General features: G+C 45.4%; 1 protein-coding gene and 1 pseudogene across 1 annotated transcript; one reads left to right on the top strand and one right to left on the bottom strand.

The window, feature by feature from the left end:
• The first annotated feature begins 322 nt into the window (after positions 1-322).
• ttc16 (tetratricopeptide repeat domain 16) lies at positions 323-9,672 on the top strand. Its single transcript, XM_014171553.3, has 12 exons — positions 323-952; positions 2,638-2,728; positions 2,896-3,039; positions 3,234-3,334; positions 3,897-4,026; positions 4,260-4,474; positions 4,693-4,985; positions 5,586-5,727; positions 7,412-7,577; positions 7,922-8,058; positions 8,449-8,608; positions 8,856-9,672. The coding sequence occupies exons 1-12, from the start codon at positions 741-743 to the stop codon at positions 9,021-9,023; spliced, it is 1,959 nt and encodes a 652-aa protein (XP_014027028.1). The 5' UTR covers positions 323-740; the 3' UTR covers positions 9,024-9,672.
• A 1,312-nt stretch (positions 9,673-10,984) lies between these two features.
• LOC106585303 (protein myomaker-like) lies at positions 10,985-18,519 on the bottom strand (annotated as a pseudogene).
• Positions 18,520-18,812: the final 293 nt, after the last annotated feature.

Here is an 18,812-nt window from a genome sequence, read left to right as displayed (position 1 = left end):
TCCTGGGCGTGTGCCAGGAGCCCCGTTCGAAGACCACGGCGAAATCGCTTCAAAACAAAATGTCCGTAATTAACCACGAGGAGTAATGATAAGGATGCTTATTTTCACATGATTGCCTTTGAAAAAACGTATTATCTGCCTTCCAATGAAAACTAGTTTGAAAATCCAAACATTTATTTAGAAAATAGATAGTGTGTTTATGAGCGGAGCAGATTACTGTTCGATTTGAGAAGGGCGCGACTCCCGCTTTTGCACGTCACGAGCAATATACAGGGGTCCCGGGGCTCAGCATAATCGAATCAGCCCACTCTCTCCTTGACTGCCATACAAAAATTCCTCACTTCGTGTGGCTATTTTCATGGACCGATTTTGGGCAGAGTAAAACAAATCGCTTCTTCTTTGCCTTTCAGGTTAAAGTTCGAAAGACTTCTCAAAACATAACATTTGTAATTATTTATGCAACAAAAGCTTGTGATCAGACAGAATGGGCGTGGTAAATCCACTAGCCGCTCATCCACATGTTGTTCGCTCCCTTGGTTACATGGCGCTATCAACAGTGACTGAAAGCAGAGAGAAAAACAACTGTGCAGAAACTTTTCGCACTAATAGCTAAGTAGCTAGCCTGTTATATGCAAATACTTTGGTACGTTAGAATTATGAAGTAGGCAATTTTGCGATCCCCTACATTAGCTATGAATTCCAACAAATTGCTAGCTAACGTTAGCTGCATAATATAAGGCATGGCTGTTCCTGCTCTGAAGATGGACCAACAGGTCGACGACGACAGGGTTTTGTTCCCCACTGCTGTGTCGGAGGAAGTGCTCGTTGAGGCTCGGCGTAAACAGGCCATCTGCCGGCTCTTTGGGTCCAGCAGCATTTTCCTATCATCTGAAAGCCGGAGAGGGGACCGGCCTGATCTCATTAACATTTTAACAAACAAAGCCATTGAACAGTGAGTTTGACATGGCAACAGATTGATGCAGCTTCGTTGACAATGTACATTCGTGGCCAAAAGTTTTGAGAATGACACAAATATTAATTTTCACAAAGTTTGCTGCTTCAGTGTCTTCAGGTATTTTTGTCAGATGTTACTATGCAATACTGAAGTATAATTACAAGCATTTCATAAGTGTCAAAGGCTTTTATTGACAATTACATGAAGTTGATACAACGAGTCAATATTTGCAGTGTTGACCCTTCTTTTTCAAGACCTCTGCAGCCCACCCAGGCATGCTGTCAATTAACTTCTGGGCCACAGCCTGACTGATGGCAGCCCATTCTTACATAATCAATGCTTGGAGTTTGTCAGAATTTGTGGGCTTTTGTTTGTCCACCCGCCTCTTGAGGATTGACCACAAGTTCAATGGGATTAAGGTCTGTGGAGTTTGCTGGCCATGGACCCAAAATATCAATGTTTTGTTCCCCGAGCCACTTAGTTATCACTTTTGTCTTATGGCAAGGTGCTCCATCATGCTGGAAAAGGCATTGTTTGTCACCAAACTGTTCCTGGATGGTTGGGAGAAGTTGCTATCGGAGGATGTGTTGGTACCATTCTTTATTCAAGGCCGTGTTCTTAGGCAAAATTGTGAGTGAGCCCCACTCCCTTGGCTGAGAAGCAAGGGAATGATCTCAGGATGCTTTACTGTTGGCATGATACAGGACTGATGGTAGCGCTCACCTTGTCTTCTCCGGACAAGCTTTTTTTCTGGAGGCCCCAAACAATCGCAAAGGGGATTCATCAGAGAAAATTACTTTACCTTAGTCCTCAGCAGTCCATTCCCTGTACCTTTTGCAGAATATCAGTCTGTCCCTGATCTTTTTCCTGGAGAGAAGTGGCTTCTTTGCTGCCCTTCTCGACACCAGGCCATCCTACAAAAGTCTTCACCTCACTATGCGTGCAGATGCACTCACACCTGCCTGCTGTCATTCCTGAGCAAGCTCTGTACTGGTGGTGCCCCGATCCCGCAGCTGAATCAACTTTAGGAGACGGTCCTGGCGCTTGCTGGACATTCTTGGGCGCCCTGAAGCCGTCTTCACAACAATTGAACCGCTCTCCTTGGAAGTTCTTGATGATCCGATAAATGGTTGATTTAGGTGTAATCTTACTGGCAGCAATATCCTTGCCTGTGAAGCCCTTTTTGTGCAAAGCAATGATGACAGCACGTGTTTCCTTGCAGGTAACCATGGCTGACAGAGGAAGAGCAATGATTCCAAGCACCACCCTCCTTTTGAAGCTTCCAGTCTGTTATTCGAACTCAATCAGCATGACAGAGTGATCTCCAGCTTGTTCTTGTCAACACTCACACCTGTGTTAACGAGAGAATCACTGACATGATGTCAGCTGGTCCTTTTGTGACAGGGCTGAAATGCAGTGGAATTTTTTTTGGGGGATTCAGTTCATTTGCATGGCAAAGAGGGACTTTGCAATTAATTGCAATTCATCTGATCACTCTTCATAACATTCTGGAGTATATGCAAATTGCCATCATACAAACTGAGGCAGCAGACTTTGTGAAAATTAATATTTGTATCATTCTCAAAACTTTTGGCCATGACTGTTTTACTTTGATCACATGTCAATAGGATCTCTGAAGATGAGTTTGCCAAGGGTCACTCACCTTATTTATCGATTTGCAGCTATGAGAATGGAGAAGAGGCAATGGCAGAGTCCCAATTTTCAAAGGCTGTGACATGCTTTGCTAAAGCTATCAATCTTCAGCCGAAACAGGTACAGAACCACATAAATTGACATCAAGTACCAAATCATTCTGAATGTCTACAGTAACTGCTGTTGGAAGGAGAACAGATGGGAGTGAGATTGATTGTTTAACTGAAATATAGTCAGATTTTTCTGAAAGAATTGTTTGAAGTTGTCATATGTGTCCTGACATCCAGACCCAGCTCTATGTGAGCCAGGCGGAGGCCTATTTACAGTTATGTGACTTCCAGTCTGCAGTGGTCAGCTACAGGCATGCCTGCCTCCTGGAGCCTCAGGCTAAGACCTTACACACACGTCTGGCCTTCATCTATTACCTACAGGTGAGAGTGAGGAGGGAGGTTGTCCCCCAAAGCGGCCTGCTGTGTGATGCTGTGAACTTCTTATAATAGTCTCAGATTCAAACAGGATGATCATTCCTACACAGTCAAGCAAGCATCCAGCACTATTGAAATACCTCTTGCTTTCACTTGAAAACAGTTTGTAATATATATATAAAATATTGTCCACTCCACAGGGCCAATGTTTGTATGATAAGGGCATGTTCCTGGATGCTCTGGAGTCGTTTGCCAAGGCTGCCGAGCTAAAGCCTAGCTGCAGGTCATATCACATGAGGAGGTCGGTGTGAAATACGAGTTATTCACATGGAGAGCTATGTGCATAAAAATAATAGATGTGTTACTGTTTCCCTCTATTTACAAACACTTTCTTTGGCTCCATATGTTATCTGCCCAACGCCTCATGCATACAGGTTACGTCAAACTGTAACCATTCCGGCAGACGTCCATTAATTTAATTTGGAGGCAATCTGCACCTCTGCAGCTCATCTGCGGGACTAGGTTGCGGTTCGTGGCACTGCATGCAGTGTGTCGCATGCGTTGGATTTTTAAAACTTGTGTGTTGCTTTGCCGTGTGGTGTCAGTAGTAAACCACAGAACAAGTCGCTAATGTGTGGTGTGAATCTTTTTGTTGTGATGCGGCACATGGATTGTGAAGACTACGTAAAATGTACCGTACGGCAATAACCTGTGTGGACGCGGCGTAAGGAGGTCATGTGAGATCCTTCGACCTCAGCCCTCTCTACAGATAGACAGACGCCTTGTACAGCCATGTGATGGTGCTATTCGCCTAAGATTTAAAGTGTGAACCACTGAAGTGTCCCTCTTTGTTGCTGTTGTAGCCTGGCATGTCTGACGGCCCTGGGCCGTTATACTGACTGTCTGAGGCTGGTCAGTAACTGGCTGGAGGCAGACTCTCAGACCGCAGATCTGTTCACCCTCAGAGCACGGCTCCACAAACAGCTCAACCAGGTCAGTAGTGCACTCTCACACTCCGTTACCTCTGTGTTAAACACTGGGCAATATCTGACAATACCATGCCAGAAAGAACAAAGGTGTGGCGATTTCTAGTTTTAACCCTAGGGATAAATAGCTTATGTACTAGCTCAACACGTGTGACGTCATTGCCACTTTTATCTATATAAATGATCAAAAGTCTCATTTACATGCATTCTAATGTAATGACAGCACAATTCTCTATACAGGTAAAAATGTGCTACCATGATCTGAGGTCAGCTTTGACTCTCAGTCCGTCGTGCCCAGAGGCAGGTGCCCTGCTGGGCCAGCTAGAGGAGGCCAGTGAAAGGGCCAGGCAGCAGGCCGTCAGCAGGGCCCTGGCAGGGGAGCTCACAGAGGCCCTGTCCAAGATCAACACAGCCCTGGAGAATTGCCCTGAGACTGGGCGGCACTACCTCTTCAGGTGTTGATGGCAGAGTATTTATCAGGTTCTGATACACCAACCAAGGGGGTTGATTGGGCCTGCTTATCTGATACATACCTGACCCCATTTTACCATACCATTCTCCGCTACCACTGAAGAGATATACATGTACTTGTTAGAAGCTTCTCTACCAATCTGTAGTAAATGAGGATACATACTGTCTATTATCCACTAATATGTAGTATTTTGCACCATAGGGGTATTCTGTACCGCAGGCTGAAAGAGTTTACTGCTGCCATTGAGGACTTGGTCCTGGCTGTGGAGCTGAGTGAGGCTGGAGACAAGGGAGACCAGGGGTCGGAGCTGAGCGGACACACCCAGGAAGACTGGAGGGCCGTGCAGGGGGAGGCCCAGGTCCAGCTGGTGCTCACCTACAATGACTTTGCTGTGCAGTGCTTCTCCCGTAGCTTCTACACAGAGGCAGTCCTGCTGCTCAACAAGGCCATCCAGGAGCAGAAGGAGGAGAGTGGCCTCTACATCAACAGAGGAGGTGAGAAGAGATGAGGGGAGGGGATAATAGAGGAGGGGAAGATCAGGGAAGTGAGGTATGTCTGAGGGGGTGGAGGCGAATGAGGTGAGTTTGGCTGAGGTGAAATTAGGTGAGGAAGGTTGTGGGCTCCCTCTTGAAAAAGGTGCAATTGAAGTCTGGCCCAGTGAAATAACAATATTGTGTGACTATAGATGGTGGACAGGAGTCTCTGAGATCAAAAGAGAATGTGTTTGAAGTGACTGGTGATGTGGTTTTTATATCTCCTCGTACAACTTGAATACGTTAATGCATAAAGTCAGTACCTATATCCATGGGAAGATGTTTAGGGGTCGGGGTGCTGAGAATAGTTTTTCTCCCTGCGCTGCTGAAGGCTATTTTTGTTCGCTCATACCGGAGTAATAAAGGGCCAGGGCACTAATTTTGTGGATTTCTTTTATTTTTTTTAAATTCGGATTTATCAGGGGGCGCTGCAGCACCCTCAGCACCCCTACCTTCTGTGGCTATGCCACATCCATAACATCCAATTTCAGGAATGAGTGCATCTGGGTAGACCGCACACATCACCTCTTATATTTATAAAGGTGGTTGTGGTTTCTGCAGACTGTTTCTTCAAGCAGGACGAGTGGGAGTTTGCCCTGGCTGACTACCAGCAGGCGAAGGAGATGTCTCCTGATGACCAGGTCATCTGGATCCGCCTCGCTGTCATCCACAACACCCTGGGAACACACTGCTACCAGGACCGGTGAGTGTCATCCACCACACCCTGGGAACACACTGCTACCAGGACCGGTGAGTCTCATCCACCACACCCTGGGAACACACTGCTACCAGGACCGGTGAGTCTCATCCACAACACCCTGGGAACACACTGCTACCAGGACCGGTGAGTCTCATCCACAACACCCTGGGAACACACTGCTACCAGGACCGGTGAGTCTCATCCACCACACCCTGGGAACACACTGCTACCAGGACTGGTGAGTCTCATCATCAACACCCTGGGAACACACTGCTACCAGGACCGGTGAGTCTCATCATCAACACCCTGGGAACACACTGCTACCAGGACCGGTGAGTCTCATCATCAACACCCTGGGAACACACTGCTACCAGGACCGGTGAGTCTCATCATCAACACCCTGGGAACACACTGCTACCAGGACCGGTGAGTCTCATCATCAACACCCTGGGAACACACTGCTACCAGGACTGGTGAGTCTCATCATCAACACCCTGGGAACACACTGCTACCAGGACTGGTGAGTCTCATCATCAACACCCTGGGAACACACTGCTACCAGGACCGGTGAGTCTCATCATCAACACCCTGGGAACACACTGCTACCAGGACCGGTGAGTCTCATCATCAACAACCTGGGAACACACTGCTACCAGGACCGGTGAGTCTCATCATCAACACCCTGGGAACACACTGCTACCAGGACCGGTGAGTCTCATCATCAACACCCTGGGAACACACTGCTACCAGGACCGGTGAGTCTCATCATCAACACCCTGGGAACACACTGCTACCAGGACTGGTGAGTCTCATCATCAACACCCTGGGAACACACTGCTACCAGGACCGGTGAGTCTCATCCACCACACCCTGGGAACACACTGCTACCAGGACCGGTGAGTCTCATCCACAACACCCTGGGAACACACTGCTACCAGGACCGGTGAGTCTCATCATCAACACCCTGGGAACACACTGCTACCAGGACCGGTGAGTCTCATCCACCACACCCTGGGAACACACTGCTACCAGGACCGGTGAGTCTCATCATCAACACCCTGGGAACACACTGCTACCAGGACCGGTGAGTCTCATCATCAACACCCTGGGAACACACTGCTACCAGGACCGGTGAGTCTCATCATCAACACCCTGGGAACACACTGCTACCAGGACCGGTGAGTCTCATCCACCACACCCTGGGAACACACTGCTACCAGGACCGGTGAGTCTCATCCACAACACCCTGGGAACACACTGCTACCAGGACTGGTGAGTCTATCATCAACCTGGGAACACACTGCTACCAGGACCGGTGAGTCTCATCCACCACACCCTGGGAACACACTGCTACCAGGACCGGTGAGTCTCATCCACCACACCCTGGGAACACACTGCTACCAGGACCGGTGAGTCTCATCATCAACACCCTGGGAACACACTGCTACCAGGACTGGTGAGTCTCATCATCAACACCCTGGGAACACACTGCTACCAGGACCGGTGAGTCTCATCCACCACACCCTGGGAACACACTGCTACCAGGACTGGTGAGTCTCATCATCAACACCCTGGGAACACACTGCTACCAGGACCGGTGAGTCTCATCATCAACACCCTGGGAACACACTGCTACCAGGACCGGTGAGTCTATCATCCACGCCACTGTTTCTTGTCTTCACCGCAGGAAGTACCAGGAGGCAGCTGACAAGTTCTCTGAGGCTATCAATTATAACCCTGGAGTTAGCCGGTACTATGAGAACCGAGCCAAAGCCCACAGTAAACTGCCCAACGTTGAGGGGGCCAAGCAGGATGCCATCAGTACCCTCATCCTGGACCCCACTAATGATCAGGCAAGACCCTCAACACCTATATGTCTCATCCACTCTATCCATAAAACTAACCTTGGCCTGTACAAAACTATGGACCAGATATTCTGAGCTTTTATGGCAAGTGCTTAACGTGACTTTGTCAGGAAATACGAAGGGCCCTAGTTATGCAAGTACAAAGCTCTCACTACTTGTTTCCTGATTGGGGGGGAAACCAAACATGTTTTTTTATAAATATATGAATGGTTGATTCTTTCTTTTAACCAACGTTTCATTTTATGTAATAAATGTTTCATAAAGTGGTGCGGAACTCCCACGGTGCAGAACTGACTGCTGTAGTAAATCTGTGTGTGTGTGTGTGTGTGTAGGTGGTCCCTCTGCTGCTGAGTCTATTCCCAGGCTGCTCCGTGTCAGATGTTCTGTCCAGTGAAACGGCCAGGACGGTCAAAGCCCAGCTGATGGACAGCATCCAGGCCTGCAAACAATCTGCATCCTCCGTGCTAAGGTTAGGCTAGCACTGTTTGTCTGCAACCCCTCCCTGTTACTGCTAAAACAGGTCAGACCTGAGTCAGAAAGATATATGTCCAATACTTAATCTTCACTTGGTTTAGTTTGCCAGGTACAATAGAACCAGTGGAATAGTTCCCAAAGTGCAGAAACCAAGCTAAATTAAGCACACTTCAGGTACTTTTTTGACATATTTTGTTTAAAGGGCAGTTGCACAGGTCCAGATGAAGCCTTTTCCTGGACTACAAATAAGCTTTTTCAACAGTCTCAATTGGAAGTGATTTGTATTTCTTTCATAGGCTAAATATGGGTGTGTTCACCAGTCCCAAAGTGTACAAACTAACTGTGGTGGATGCTAATTACAGATCTCCTTAACTTGTTTCCCCAGAATGTGCACTGGGCTTGACAAGATAACCCTGTCGCATGATGCAGACAGCCAGTCTGACAGCCAATCCTCAGAGGACCAGTTTGACCAGGGGGCGGAGCCTCTTAAAGCCTGTGTGGCCCCGCAGGAGGTATACCAGCAGATTGTCAGGATCAATCAGCAGGTACAAGACCAGGAAGACATCCAGACACTGGGACAGACAAACTCATGTAACCTCATCTAATGAGGTCACTCAATAAAGCCCTTCAATTCAAACTCTTTTCCATACCTTATTCACCAAATCACATAAAATGCTCATGCTTTCCAGTCACATTCACCATTGATCAATATTTGTTTTAGTTGGATCTTCCACCTGTTGAGAGCATCTCTCACACTGACCTAAGGTGCACTTCCTGTGTTGGCTGTGCCAGGTGAAGCGAGCAGTGCGATTGGCCCTCGAATGGCGGCAGCCTCTACAGTATGACGGGCCCCGTCTGGCCCCCGCCCGCACAGTGGAACAGGAGCAGTCTTCACTGGGCTCAAACGACAGGCCATACCACTGGAGGAAGTTTGGGGGGTTTGGAGTGAATTCCAAATGAGCAGCAACACTATGGCATTTACTACTGTTCGGTTGAAATGGTGGAACTGTTGATCCACTGTTGCTCTTCAACCCTCTGAGCTTGAGTAAAGCCATAGTAATGTAGAGGCTGTGATGGTACCATATTGTTCTTAATCCAATAGGTGTCAGTAGAGGCACAATTTTCCATAGTTCCACCTCACCTGTTTGGATTTAATTGATCCATTAATCTAGATTGTCAGGGCACAAGGATTTTGTTATGGTATTTTCCTCAAGTTTTTGTATTGTTTATGTCCATAGATTAACAGGCATATGTAGACGTGACGGGCGTGAATGACAAAAGGGAATAAGTGGGGCAGTTCAGTGATATGACAGACTTAAAGGACGGAGATACTGTACTGTAGCTCTATTGTGTCGATTCTATAAGCTTGAGAATTTAGTTGAATGGTAATACCATTGTCTGTTTAGCAATTTTTTTTAACAGTATACAGTAAATCTTTATTTTTAACAGATTGTTTTGCGTTGGAAATTTGTCTGAAAAGTATGTTTTGCCAAATTAAAAGATATTTATCCAGATTATAGACAATTGTATAGATTGAATTCATACTGGTCCTGTAAATAGATCTAGAGTTTAAAATATTTTATGCGTGGCAATAAAGTGGTTCACAGTGTGTAATAGTTGGGGATTGTAGCATATTGTACATGGGAGACTGGAGAGAAGTTGTCGTTTTGAGAGCGAAGCAGCTGCCCCCTCCCTGAACTGTAGTAACATCTGAGGAGAAAGAAGTTGTGACACTCAACCCTGGAGAAAACACCCCAGCAGTAGCTGATCACATGCACTCCATCCATCCATACCAGCTATTTCAATTGCTGTACAAACAATGCTTTATTTGTGACCAGAATGAACGAACAGTACAAACAAGCTCCCCTTGCAGGTATAAGAATTTGAGAGCAGTGGCATAGTCACATGCTGAGTGGAACAGCGGAGAAAGTAGTATAAAAGTACATGTTCATACACCGTATGCCAGGTACCACCCAAATCTTCTCAATGGTGTTCGTCCAATGTTGGTGCAGACGACCACGGAGCCCATGCCCAGACTGATGTCAATCCTCAGATGTAGTGTTGACTTTCAGTCGCTCCATTTGGAGAGCGTGGTCGGGCCGCCGCCTTACAATGTGGTGTCTCAGTGGGGATGGTGCTTGGTGCCTGGTTCAGCTCCCTCAGACAGTGTGTGTGTGTGGGCTGCAGCCCCTGAACAAAGTGGTCTGGGACAGACGGTGGTCGTAACGGAGCTGAAAGTGTTTGACACCCGCGTAATAAAAGTTTCAGGTTACTGTCCTGTCAGGAATGGGAAATGCGTCCAGGAGATCCCAGTGGCCGTCAGGTTTTACCTCAGACAAAAACGCCTTTCTCTGGGCACAGGAGCTGGTGGCTTGGCACCCTGTCAAAGAATTTATGGTGAACCGGAGAAGTTTCATTCACGTTTGGCTGGAAACTGTTTTGTCTAAGACATTCAGAACACGTTTGAACTCTTTGGGTAGTGTTCGGAGCAGGTGACGTGCAGCTAATGCACGCCACTATGTCATCCTGAAAGGGAAATGTAGCAGTCTTGCCGTTTTATGATGTGTAGGGCTTTAAGTGGATTAGCGCTGCTTCATTTATTTGCCAGTTATGGTGTATATCAATGGTGATACAAAATTACTCAGATACAGGTAGTTATTTTCCATTCACATGAGGTGTCTCTGCTCAAGGATGCAGAATCAGATCAAATGAAGCAAACACTTTATTTTCAAATATTTCTTACAAAAAATATTTACGTACATGATAGTGAAACACAGTTAGATACAAACCTTCCCATTACAATAAATAGGCATTATATAAAGTATAGTTCATCATGGTTAAAGAGAGTGAGGCTGCAAAGTAAGGAAATAAAGTGAAAGTTGCTTGTTCACTCACTTTACTGGAATAAATACCTGCCGCCTCAAAAACATTCTAAAGCATTGCAGTTGGTTTACAGCCTAGTGTCTGGACCGGATTCCGCTACACTCAAAAGTCTGATGCACCAGATGACATGTTTGGCACCTAGGGGATATATTAAAGCGAGTAAAATGTGCTTTCACAATCTTGTAATTTTCATAACCGTATTTAACTGCATATTTCCTTTCTCAGAGAGAGAGAGGAGCAGACATTAGGTTCTTCTGAGAAACGTTTGAAAGACAATTTATTCATCTTGGAGAGAGAAAATGTCTGCCGGTTTGTGCTACTCACAAATTTTCCAGTCAGTTTTACTGGTTTGCCTCAGGAACCCTCTCCCTGTCAGTCTCCCTGTGTTTTGAAGTAGAGGGCTGATCGCCTGTTTTCTGTACAGGGGGAAGAGACAGCCATACTCTTCAGGTCCTTGAGGGCACAGTACAGGGCTTGACCTTTGTAGATGTCTGTTTTCCCTGTAACCCTTAATTGTATGACATCTTTGTCCATTTGCTCTCTCTGGACATCACCAAGACCAATTGACTTATAAAAGTATCTGTCTTGTGGGGTCACTTCCAGCCATTCTGTTCTTTGAGCATGCTGATGTCCAGTCCTTTATGAACAGGTTTAGTGCTGCTGAAGTCCAGTCCTTTCTTACTAGGTGAGTTGTACAGAGAGAGAGTTGGTGAGCTGCAGGCCCGTGTCCAAGGCTTGTTCAGTGGGAATGGTCCAAATGGTTAGAGACGGGGTCTTCTTGTCCTCCTTCGTAGAAGCAGGAAAGGGTGGCTGATAGTAAATGACAGAGTGTGACAAGTTAGCGCATTGTTTCCCAAACTCGGTCCTGGTGACCCCTAGGGGTGAACATTTTGTTTTTGCCCTATCACTGCACAGTTGATTTGAATAATCAAAGCTTAATGATGTGTTATTTGAATCTGCTGTGTAGTGCTAGAGCAAAAACTAAAACGTGCACCTCTTGGGGTCCCCGGGACCGAGTTTGTGAAACACTGAGAGAAGGGAATAAGAGACAAGTAATATTTTTCAGTGCTGAGTTTAGAAACAAAGGTGTCTATTGGAGCTTACAGCACATTATATCTGACTAGCAATTTAGCAAGTATGTTTGTTCAACTGTAGACATGGCAGCTCTGGTACAAGCACCATTGAAGTCACTGTGAATTATTATCTAAGTCAGGGCTCTCCAACCCTGTTCCTGGAGAGCACACTCCTGTAGGTTTTCACTCCAAACCCAGTTGTAACTCACCTGATTCAGCTTATCAACCAGCTAATTATTAGAATCAGGTGCACTAGATTAGATTTGTGTGTATTAGGTAGTTGTTGTGGAATTGTTAGATTAGATGTTAGATATTGCTGCACTGTTGAAACTAGAAACACAAGCATTTCGCTACACTCACAATAACATCTGCTAACCATGCGTATGTGACTAATACAATTTGATTTGATTTAGATTAGGGTTGGAGTGAAAACCTACTGGACGGTAGCTCTCTAGGAACAGGGTTGGAGAGAACTGATCTAAGTGCAGTATAGGCACAATTCAACCACTCATTGAACAAGCTGAAATTAACTTGTTCTGTGCTTCCTGCAATATGTTTCCAGCACTGAAACCATGTGCATTGTTGAGGTAAAAAGTGTGTAGCAGCTGAGCTTGGCAGGGTCGTCTGTCCCTGCATAGCGTTTCATCTTGGGTAGCAGCAATACGAAGGACACAGCCACAGACAGGTGGTAGAAACTGTGGACATAGGCATATTCCCACTCGTGTAAAACTAATTGAAATCAGTAATAAAAAACAACAACTTTTTGATGTCAATGTGTTCACACTTGTGCAAGCCGAACACATCTCAACTAGGTTTGACATTTAGTATTGCCTTCATTGTGAATGGAACGGGGAAGGAGGGAGATTGCGTTGTGATGATACCTGAAAGTAGAAGCGGAGCATCAGAGCCAGGGCACCGAAGCAGCATCCTGCTCCGACCAGTTGGGTGTATACACGTCTCTGGTAGAGGTCCTTTATCTATTTCATTATCTGTAACTGAAATATGATACAGTACACAGGATCAGTTTAGAATAAAAGGTTCAGTTGAAGAGATAATCAATGCAATGTTGCTAGGCAGTACCTAAAAAACCAAGTATGAACTTTGGTATACATTTCACATTGACAAGATTATGAGATATCTATTAAATTACTGTAAATATGACAATTTTAGGGCATATTGTTATCAGTGTTTGTCATAGTCATATTGTAAGTTGTCCTCACACAACCCTGACAGTGACTATGAATACTGCTGGTCCTATTGGTCCAGAGTAGATCCCATCAGCCCAGCGGTCCTGGTATATCCCCACAGCACAGGTCAACACCCCAAACATGGTCGGAGTAGAACTTTGGCTCATCAAAATCCCTTGAAACTAATATAAAAATATATAGAGGGGGTGAACGTGTGTGTCCGCACATGCATGCAAGTGTTAATGTGTGTGTGTGCAGTAGAGAATGAGAGACAGACACAGCACATTCTTCCAAACAATTGTTCAGTGATACTGCATTGCAGAGCTCACTTGCCCTCTGAACATAGTTTTATGCCACTTAACAACGCACCCTGAGGATGGGCCATTACAGTGTCACGATACAATGCTGTTTACATTCACCTATCAGTGTGACCCAGATAGAGATGGCTGTTCCGTACACGATGAAGTACTCCAGGACACTTAATGAAACATGATGGAGAGGCCTGGCCGTCACATGCATGGTAAATCTAGGTGCGTCGTGGTAAATCTAGGTGCATTGTGGTAAATCTAGGTAGGTCGGGGTAAATCTAGGTGCATCGTGGTACATTTAGGTAGGTCGTGGTAAATCTAGGTAGGTCGTGGTAAATCTAGGTAGGTCGTGGTAAATCTAGGTGCATCGTGGTAAATCTAGGTGCGTCGGGGTAAATCTAGGTGCGTTAGGTGCGTCGGGGTAAATCTAGGTGCATCGTGGTAAATCTAGGTAGGTCGGGGGAAAATCTAGGTGCGTCGGGGTAAATCTATGTGCGTCGTGGTAAATCTAGGTAGGTCGGGGTAAATCTAGGTGCGTCGGGGTAAATCTAGGTAGGTCGTGGTAAATCTAGTATTAAACAGATCCCATAAATTTGAAGTACCATTGTATTACACGGTAACTTAATTTCTGTCCATTTCAATTCTGACAGGACACAGTGCCATCAACAAATACTGTCTCTGGTAGGTTAACAGTGATAGAAACGCAACATAAAGGTAGACCTACACTTCAAGTTGTAAACATATGTGCCCCTAATAAATGACACACATGACTCTACAATGCATTTTCTTCAGTATTAATATGATAATCATAACCTTTTCTTAGTTTGTATTGTATGGACAATGTTTTTCCAGAGGCAGTTGTGAAGTAGTGAATATAAATAGTGCATGGATCTAACTGAGTTAATAGAAAGAGTGGTAGAGAGGGTGAGCCCTTTAATTACTGCAGGGTGCTAAATCAGGGTCACAGTGTTTCTTGGTAGTCTTACACAAATCTACTTTAAAACAAAAGTATACACCTCACACACATGATTATGGGCTTAAAAAAAGAAGACACCTGTAACATGTCAGATATAGAGTTTTAACGTATTCAATTTTGAGTTTACATCCGAATATTCCACTTTAAATATACCATAGAGAACTGAAATATAACCAAAACGTTTGACATAGAAACACCAGATTTTTGGCTGTTTTTTTAAATAATGTTTATTAATTATGAAATGATGAAAAATATTAAACACACTCCCCCCATGAGGCCACTCGAGGGCAATTTGGTCATTTGACTGCAGGAAAGGGCTACGTCCTTAGAACTAGCTGGTGGTGGTCCTCATCTCTCCTCAATGGTTGCACTTGCCCTGTGGGGCTGATGAGAGAACACAAAGGGGTGCAGTGTAGTTGGGAACACACCCTCATGCCTCAGATTCCAGGAGGGGATGTGACATTAGCACTCGGCACACGACCAAAATGCCACTCAGGCTTAGCTTGGGGACCCCAGTGGGCGGGTCTGTGTCCTCCCCATACCAGCCCATTGTACAACCTTTGGAATTTGTAATGGCCCCTGGAAAGGGGCTGACCCCCAGAATTCTGAGGTTAAAGGTCATGGATTGAGCCTGTTGAGAGTGCAATGTGAGAGGAGGGGGAAAGCAAACAAAATGAAAGTGTATCATGCTTATTTTCACCTCAACAGGCCCATACCCCTGCTCTGTCCCTGTCTAAACATAGTCATGGATAGTAGTGTGGGAATGTGGCTGCCAGGGACTTCCTGTAAGCATCTGAGAAAACACTGGGCTTCCTTTTGATTTGCTCATAAATAGTTCTGCCTTCTGCCCTCCAGTTCTTTTACAAATAATAAAGAAGATGTTTTAGTTAGTCAACTCTGTGAACGCATAATACAACTAAAAACTGTTTTAAAGCTGTGGGAATATACCCAAAGTATATTTGGAAAGTGACTTGGAGATACATTGAGTATACAAAACATTGAGTTGAACCCCCTTTTGCCCTCAGAACAGCCTCACTATGTTGGGGCATGGACTCTACAAGGTGTCGAAAGCGTTCCACAGGGATGCTGGCCCATGTTGACTCCAATGCTTTCCACAGTTTTGTCAAGTTGGCTGGATGTCCTTTGGTTGGTGGACCATTCTTGATACACACAGGAAACTGCTGAGTGTGAAAAACCCAGCAACGTTGCAGTTCTTGACACACTCAAACCAGTGGGCCTGGCACCTACTACCATACCCCGTTCAAAGGCACTTAAATCTTTTGTCTTGACCATTCAACCTCTGAAAGGCACATATACACAATCCATGTCTCAATTGTCTCAAGGCTTAAAAATCCTTCTTTAACCTGTCTCCTCCCCTTCATCTACACTGACTGAAGTGGATTTAACAGGTTACATCAATAAGGGATCATAGCTTTCACCTGGATTCACCTGGTCAGTCTATCTCATGGAAAGAGCAGGTGTTCCTAATGTTTTGTACAGTCAGTGTACATACTGTATGAGTATAGAATAGTTATCTGTTAAACTCCCATGTAGAAAATATATCCAGGGCACATGCATGCTTTGTGTGTGTGTGTAGGTATGTAGTTATATTTTGTGTGTGTGACTGACTGTCTATGTGCTTGATGATGTGTAGGTCTGCCAATCTGTCTGGCTGTCTGTCTGTGAGCATGAATGTGTCTGTCTAAAGAGCCGTACCAGCCTGAATAAACTTGGGCTGTGAGCCAAGAGGACATCAGAGAATGTTATGACAGCTCCTCTCCTCTCCTGCTGAAGAGGAGCAGTCACTGTGCTTCTGAGCTCAGAGGAAGTAGGTGAGAACCATTGAAATGAACCACTAAAATGAATTTATCAAGTACCTCAATAGCTTACATAATTTTAAGAGAAGTGAGGCAGTTTCAAATAAACTGTTAAAGACACCTCAGAAATAAATAGAGCTTAACAATTCAGATAAAATGTGTTATAATTCAGATTTCAGACATATAAATGATGACTAAAATGAATGTAAATAAAACCTAAAAAATAGCCAGTATTGTTTATATCTCAGTTTTGGAATATACCTTTTTATTCTAGAATCTCTCTCTCACTGAAAGAGCGTCATTGACTGAAACAGTATATATTTATTTTCCAACATCTGTGGAGGGAAAAAAAACTCTGTTTCCTCTTGTCTGTGTGTACTAACCATACTGTCTCCAGACCGTTTCTCCACACAACACCAAACCTCAGGAGTATTGTTAGCCCTCCACAACACATTTCCTCTGTTTGCTGCCTCGTAATTTACACTTTTATAGGAGAAAGAGAGAGAGAGAGAGAGAGAGAGAGAGAGAGGGGGGGAGGGAGACAATATCACTCAACTTGCAGTATGTGCAGTTCTCTCTGAACTATGTCTATCACCATATATACACTACATGACCAAAAGTAAATGGACACCTTCTTGTTGAACATCTCATTCCAAAATCATGGACATTAATATGGAGTTGGTCCCCCTTCGCTGCTATAACAACCTCCACTCTTCTGGGAAGGCTTTCCACTAGATGTTGGAACATTGCTGCAGGGACTTGCTTCCATTCAGCCACAAGAGCATTAGTGAGGTCAGGCACTGATGTTGGGCGATTAGGCCTGGCTTGCAGTCGGCTTTCCATTTCATCCCAAAGGTGTTCGATGGGGTTGAGGTCAGGGCTCTGTGCAGGCCAGAGCCCTGACCGATCTCAACAAACCATTTCTGTATGGACGTTGCTTTGTGCATGGAGGCATTGTCATGCTGAAACAGGAAAGGGCCTTCCCCAAAATGTTGCCACAAAGTTGAAGCACAGAATCATCTAGAATGTCATTGTATGCTGTAGCATTAAGATTTTCCTTCACTGGAACTAAAGGGCCTAGCCCGAACCATGAAAAACAGCCCCAGACCATTATTCCTCCTCCACCAAACTTTACATTTGGCACTATGCATTGGGGCAAGTAGTGTTGTCCTGGCATCCACCAAACCCAGATTTGTCCGTCGGACTGCCAGATGGTGATGCGCGATTCATCCCTCCACAGAATGCGTTTCCACTGCTCTAGAGTCCAATGGTGGCAAGCACTCCAGCCGACGCTTGGCATTGCGTATGGTGAACTTAGGCTAGTGTGCAGCTGCTCAGCCATGGAAACCCATTTCATGAAGCTCCCGACGAAGAGTTCTTGTGCTGACGTTGCTTCCAGAGGCAGTTTGAAACTCGGTAGTGAGTGCAGCAAACGAGGACAGACGATTTTTACACACTACGCGCTTCAGCACTCGGTGGTCCCCTTCTGTGAGCTGGTGTGGCCTACCACTTTGCGGCTGAGCCGTTGTTCCTCTTAGACGTTTCCACTTCACAATAACAGCACTTACAGTTGACCGGAGCAGCTCTAGCAGGGCAGAAGTTTGACGAACTGACTTGTTGGAAAGGTGGCATCCTATGACAGTACCACATTGAAAGTCACTGAGCTCTTTAGTAAGGGCCATTCTACTGCCAATGTTTGTTTATGGAGATTGCATGTCTGTGTGCTCGATTTTCTACACCTGTCAGCAACGGGTGTGGCTGAAATAGCCGAATCCACTAATTTAAAGGGTTGTCCACATACTTTTGTATATATAGATTATCTGTGTGATTGCATGGAGCATGTGATTGAAGCCTAGCAGTGTAGTGTAGTAGAGGAATCCTAATGCACGTAGCAGACACAGAGGCAGCGTAGCAGAGAGAACATGTGGCTGCTGGGTGCAGACGTTGTGGGCAGGCATGGTGGTCCTCCCAGTCCCAGTCTCTCACTCTCTCTCTGCTGCTCGAGATATTCTAGAGATTCAACCTATCTCACTTTCGCCTTTTTGTCTCTCTCTCTCTCTCTCTCTCTCTCTCTCTCTCTCTCTCTCTCTCTCTCTCTCTCTCTTTCTTTCTCTCTCTCTCTCTCTCTCTCTCTTTCTCTCTCTCTCTCTCTCTCTCTCTCTCTCTGTGCTGCTCAAGACATTCTAGAGACTCAACCTCTTACTTTCTCCATCGTCTTTCTCTTTTTCGTTCACTCTCTTCATATCTGTAACTTTGATATGCATAATGCTTTCTAATTGAAATGTTTGTTCATGTATAGGGCCTTAGATATTCTGGATTCACCTCAGTGATATGTAGGGTCCTGCTCTGAAACTCATCACAAACTACTTCCTGGTGTGTTCTCTCCACATGGAAACAAGCACACAGGGCAAGATATCAGCACCTGAAGAGGAAATGGGAGAAAGGATGTTCAGGGGACTGAGAAGATGAGGGGAAGGGGTGATGGGAGGGGAGGTTGGGGGTTTA

This window comes from Salmo salar, chromosome 24 (assembly GCF_965601325.2).
Source record: "Salmo salar chromosome 24, fSalSal1, whole genome shotgun sequence".
Taxonomy (NCBI): Eukaryota; Metazoa; Chordata; class Actinopteri; order Salmoniformes; family Salmonidae; genus Salmo; species Salmo salar.
This window is presented reverse-complemented; position numbering and strand designations above follow the sequence as displayed.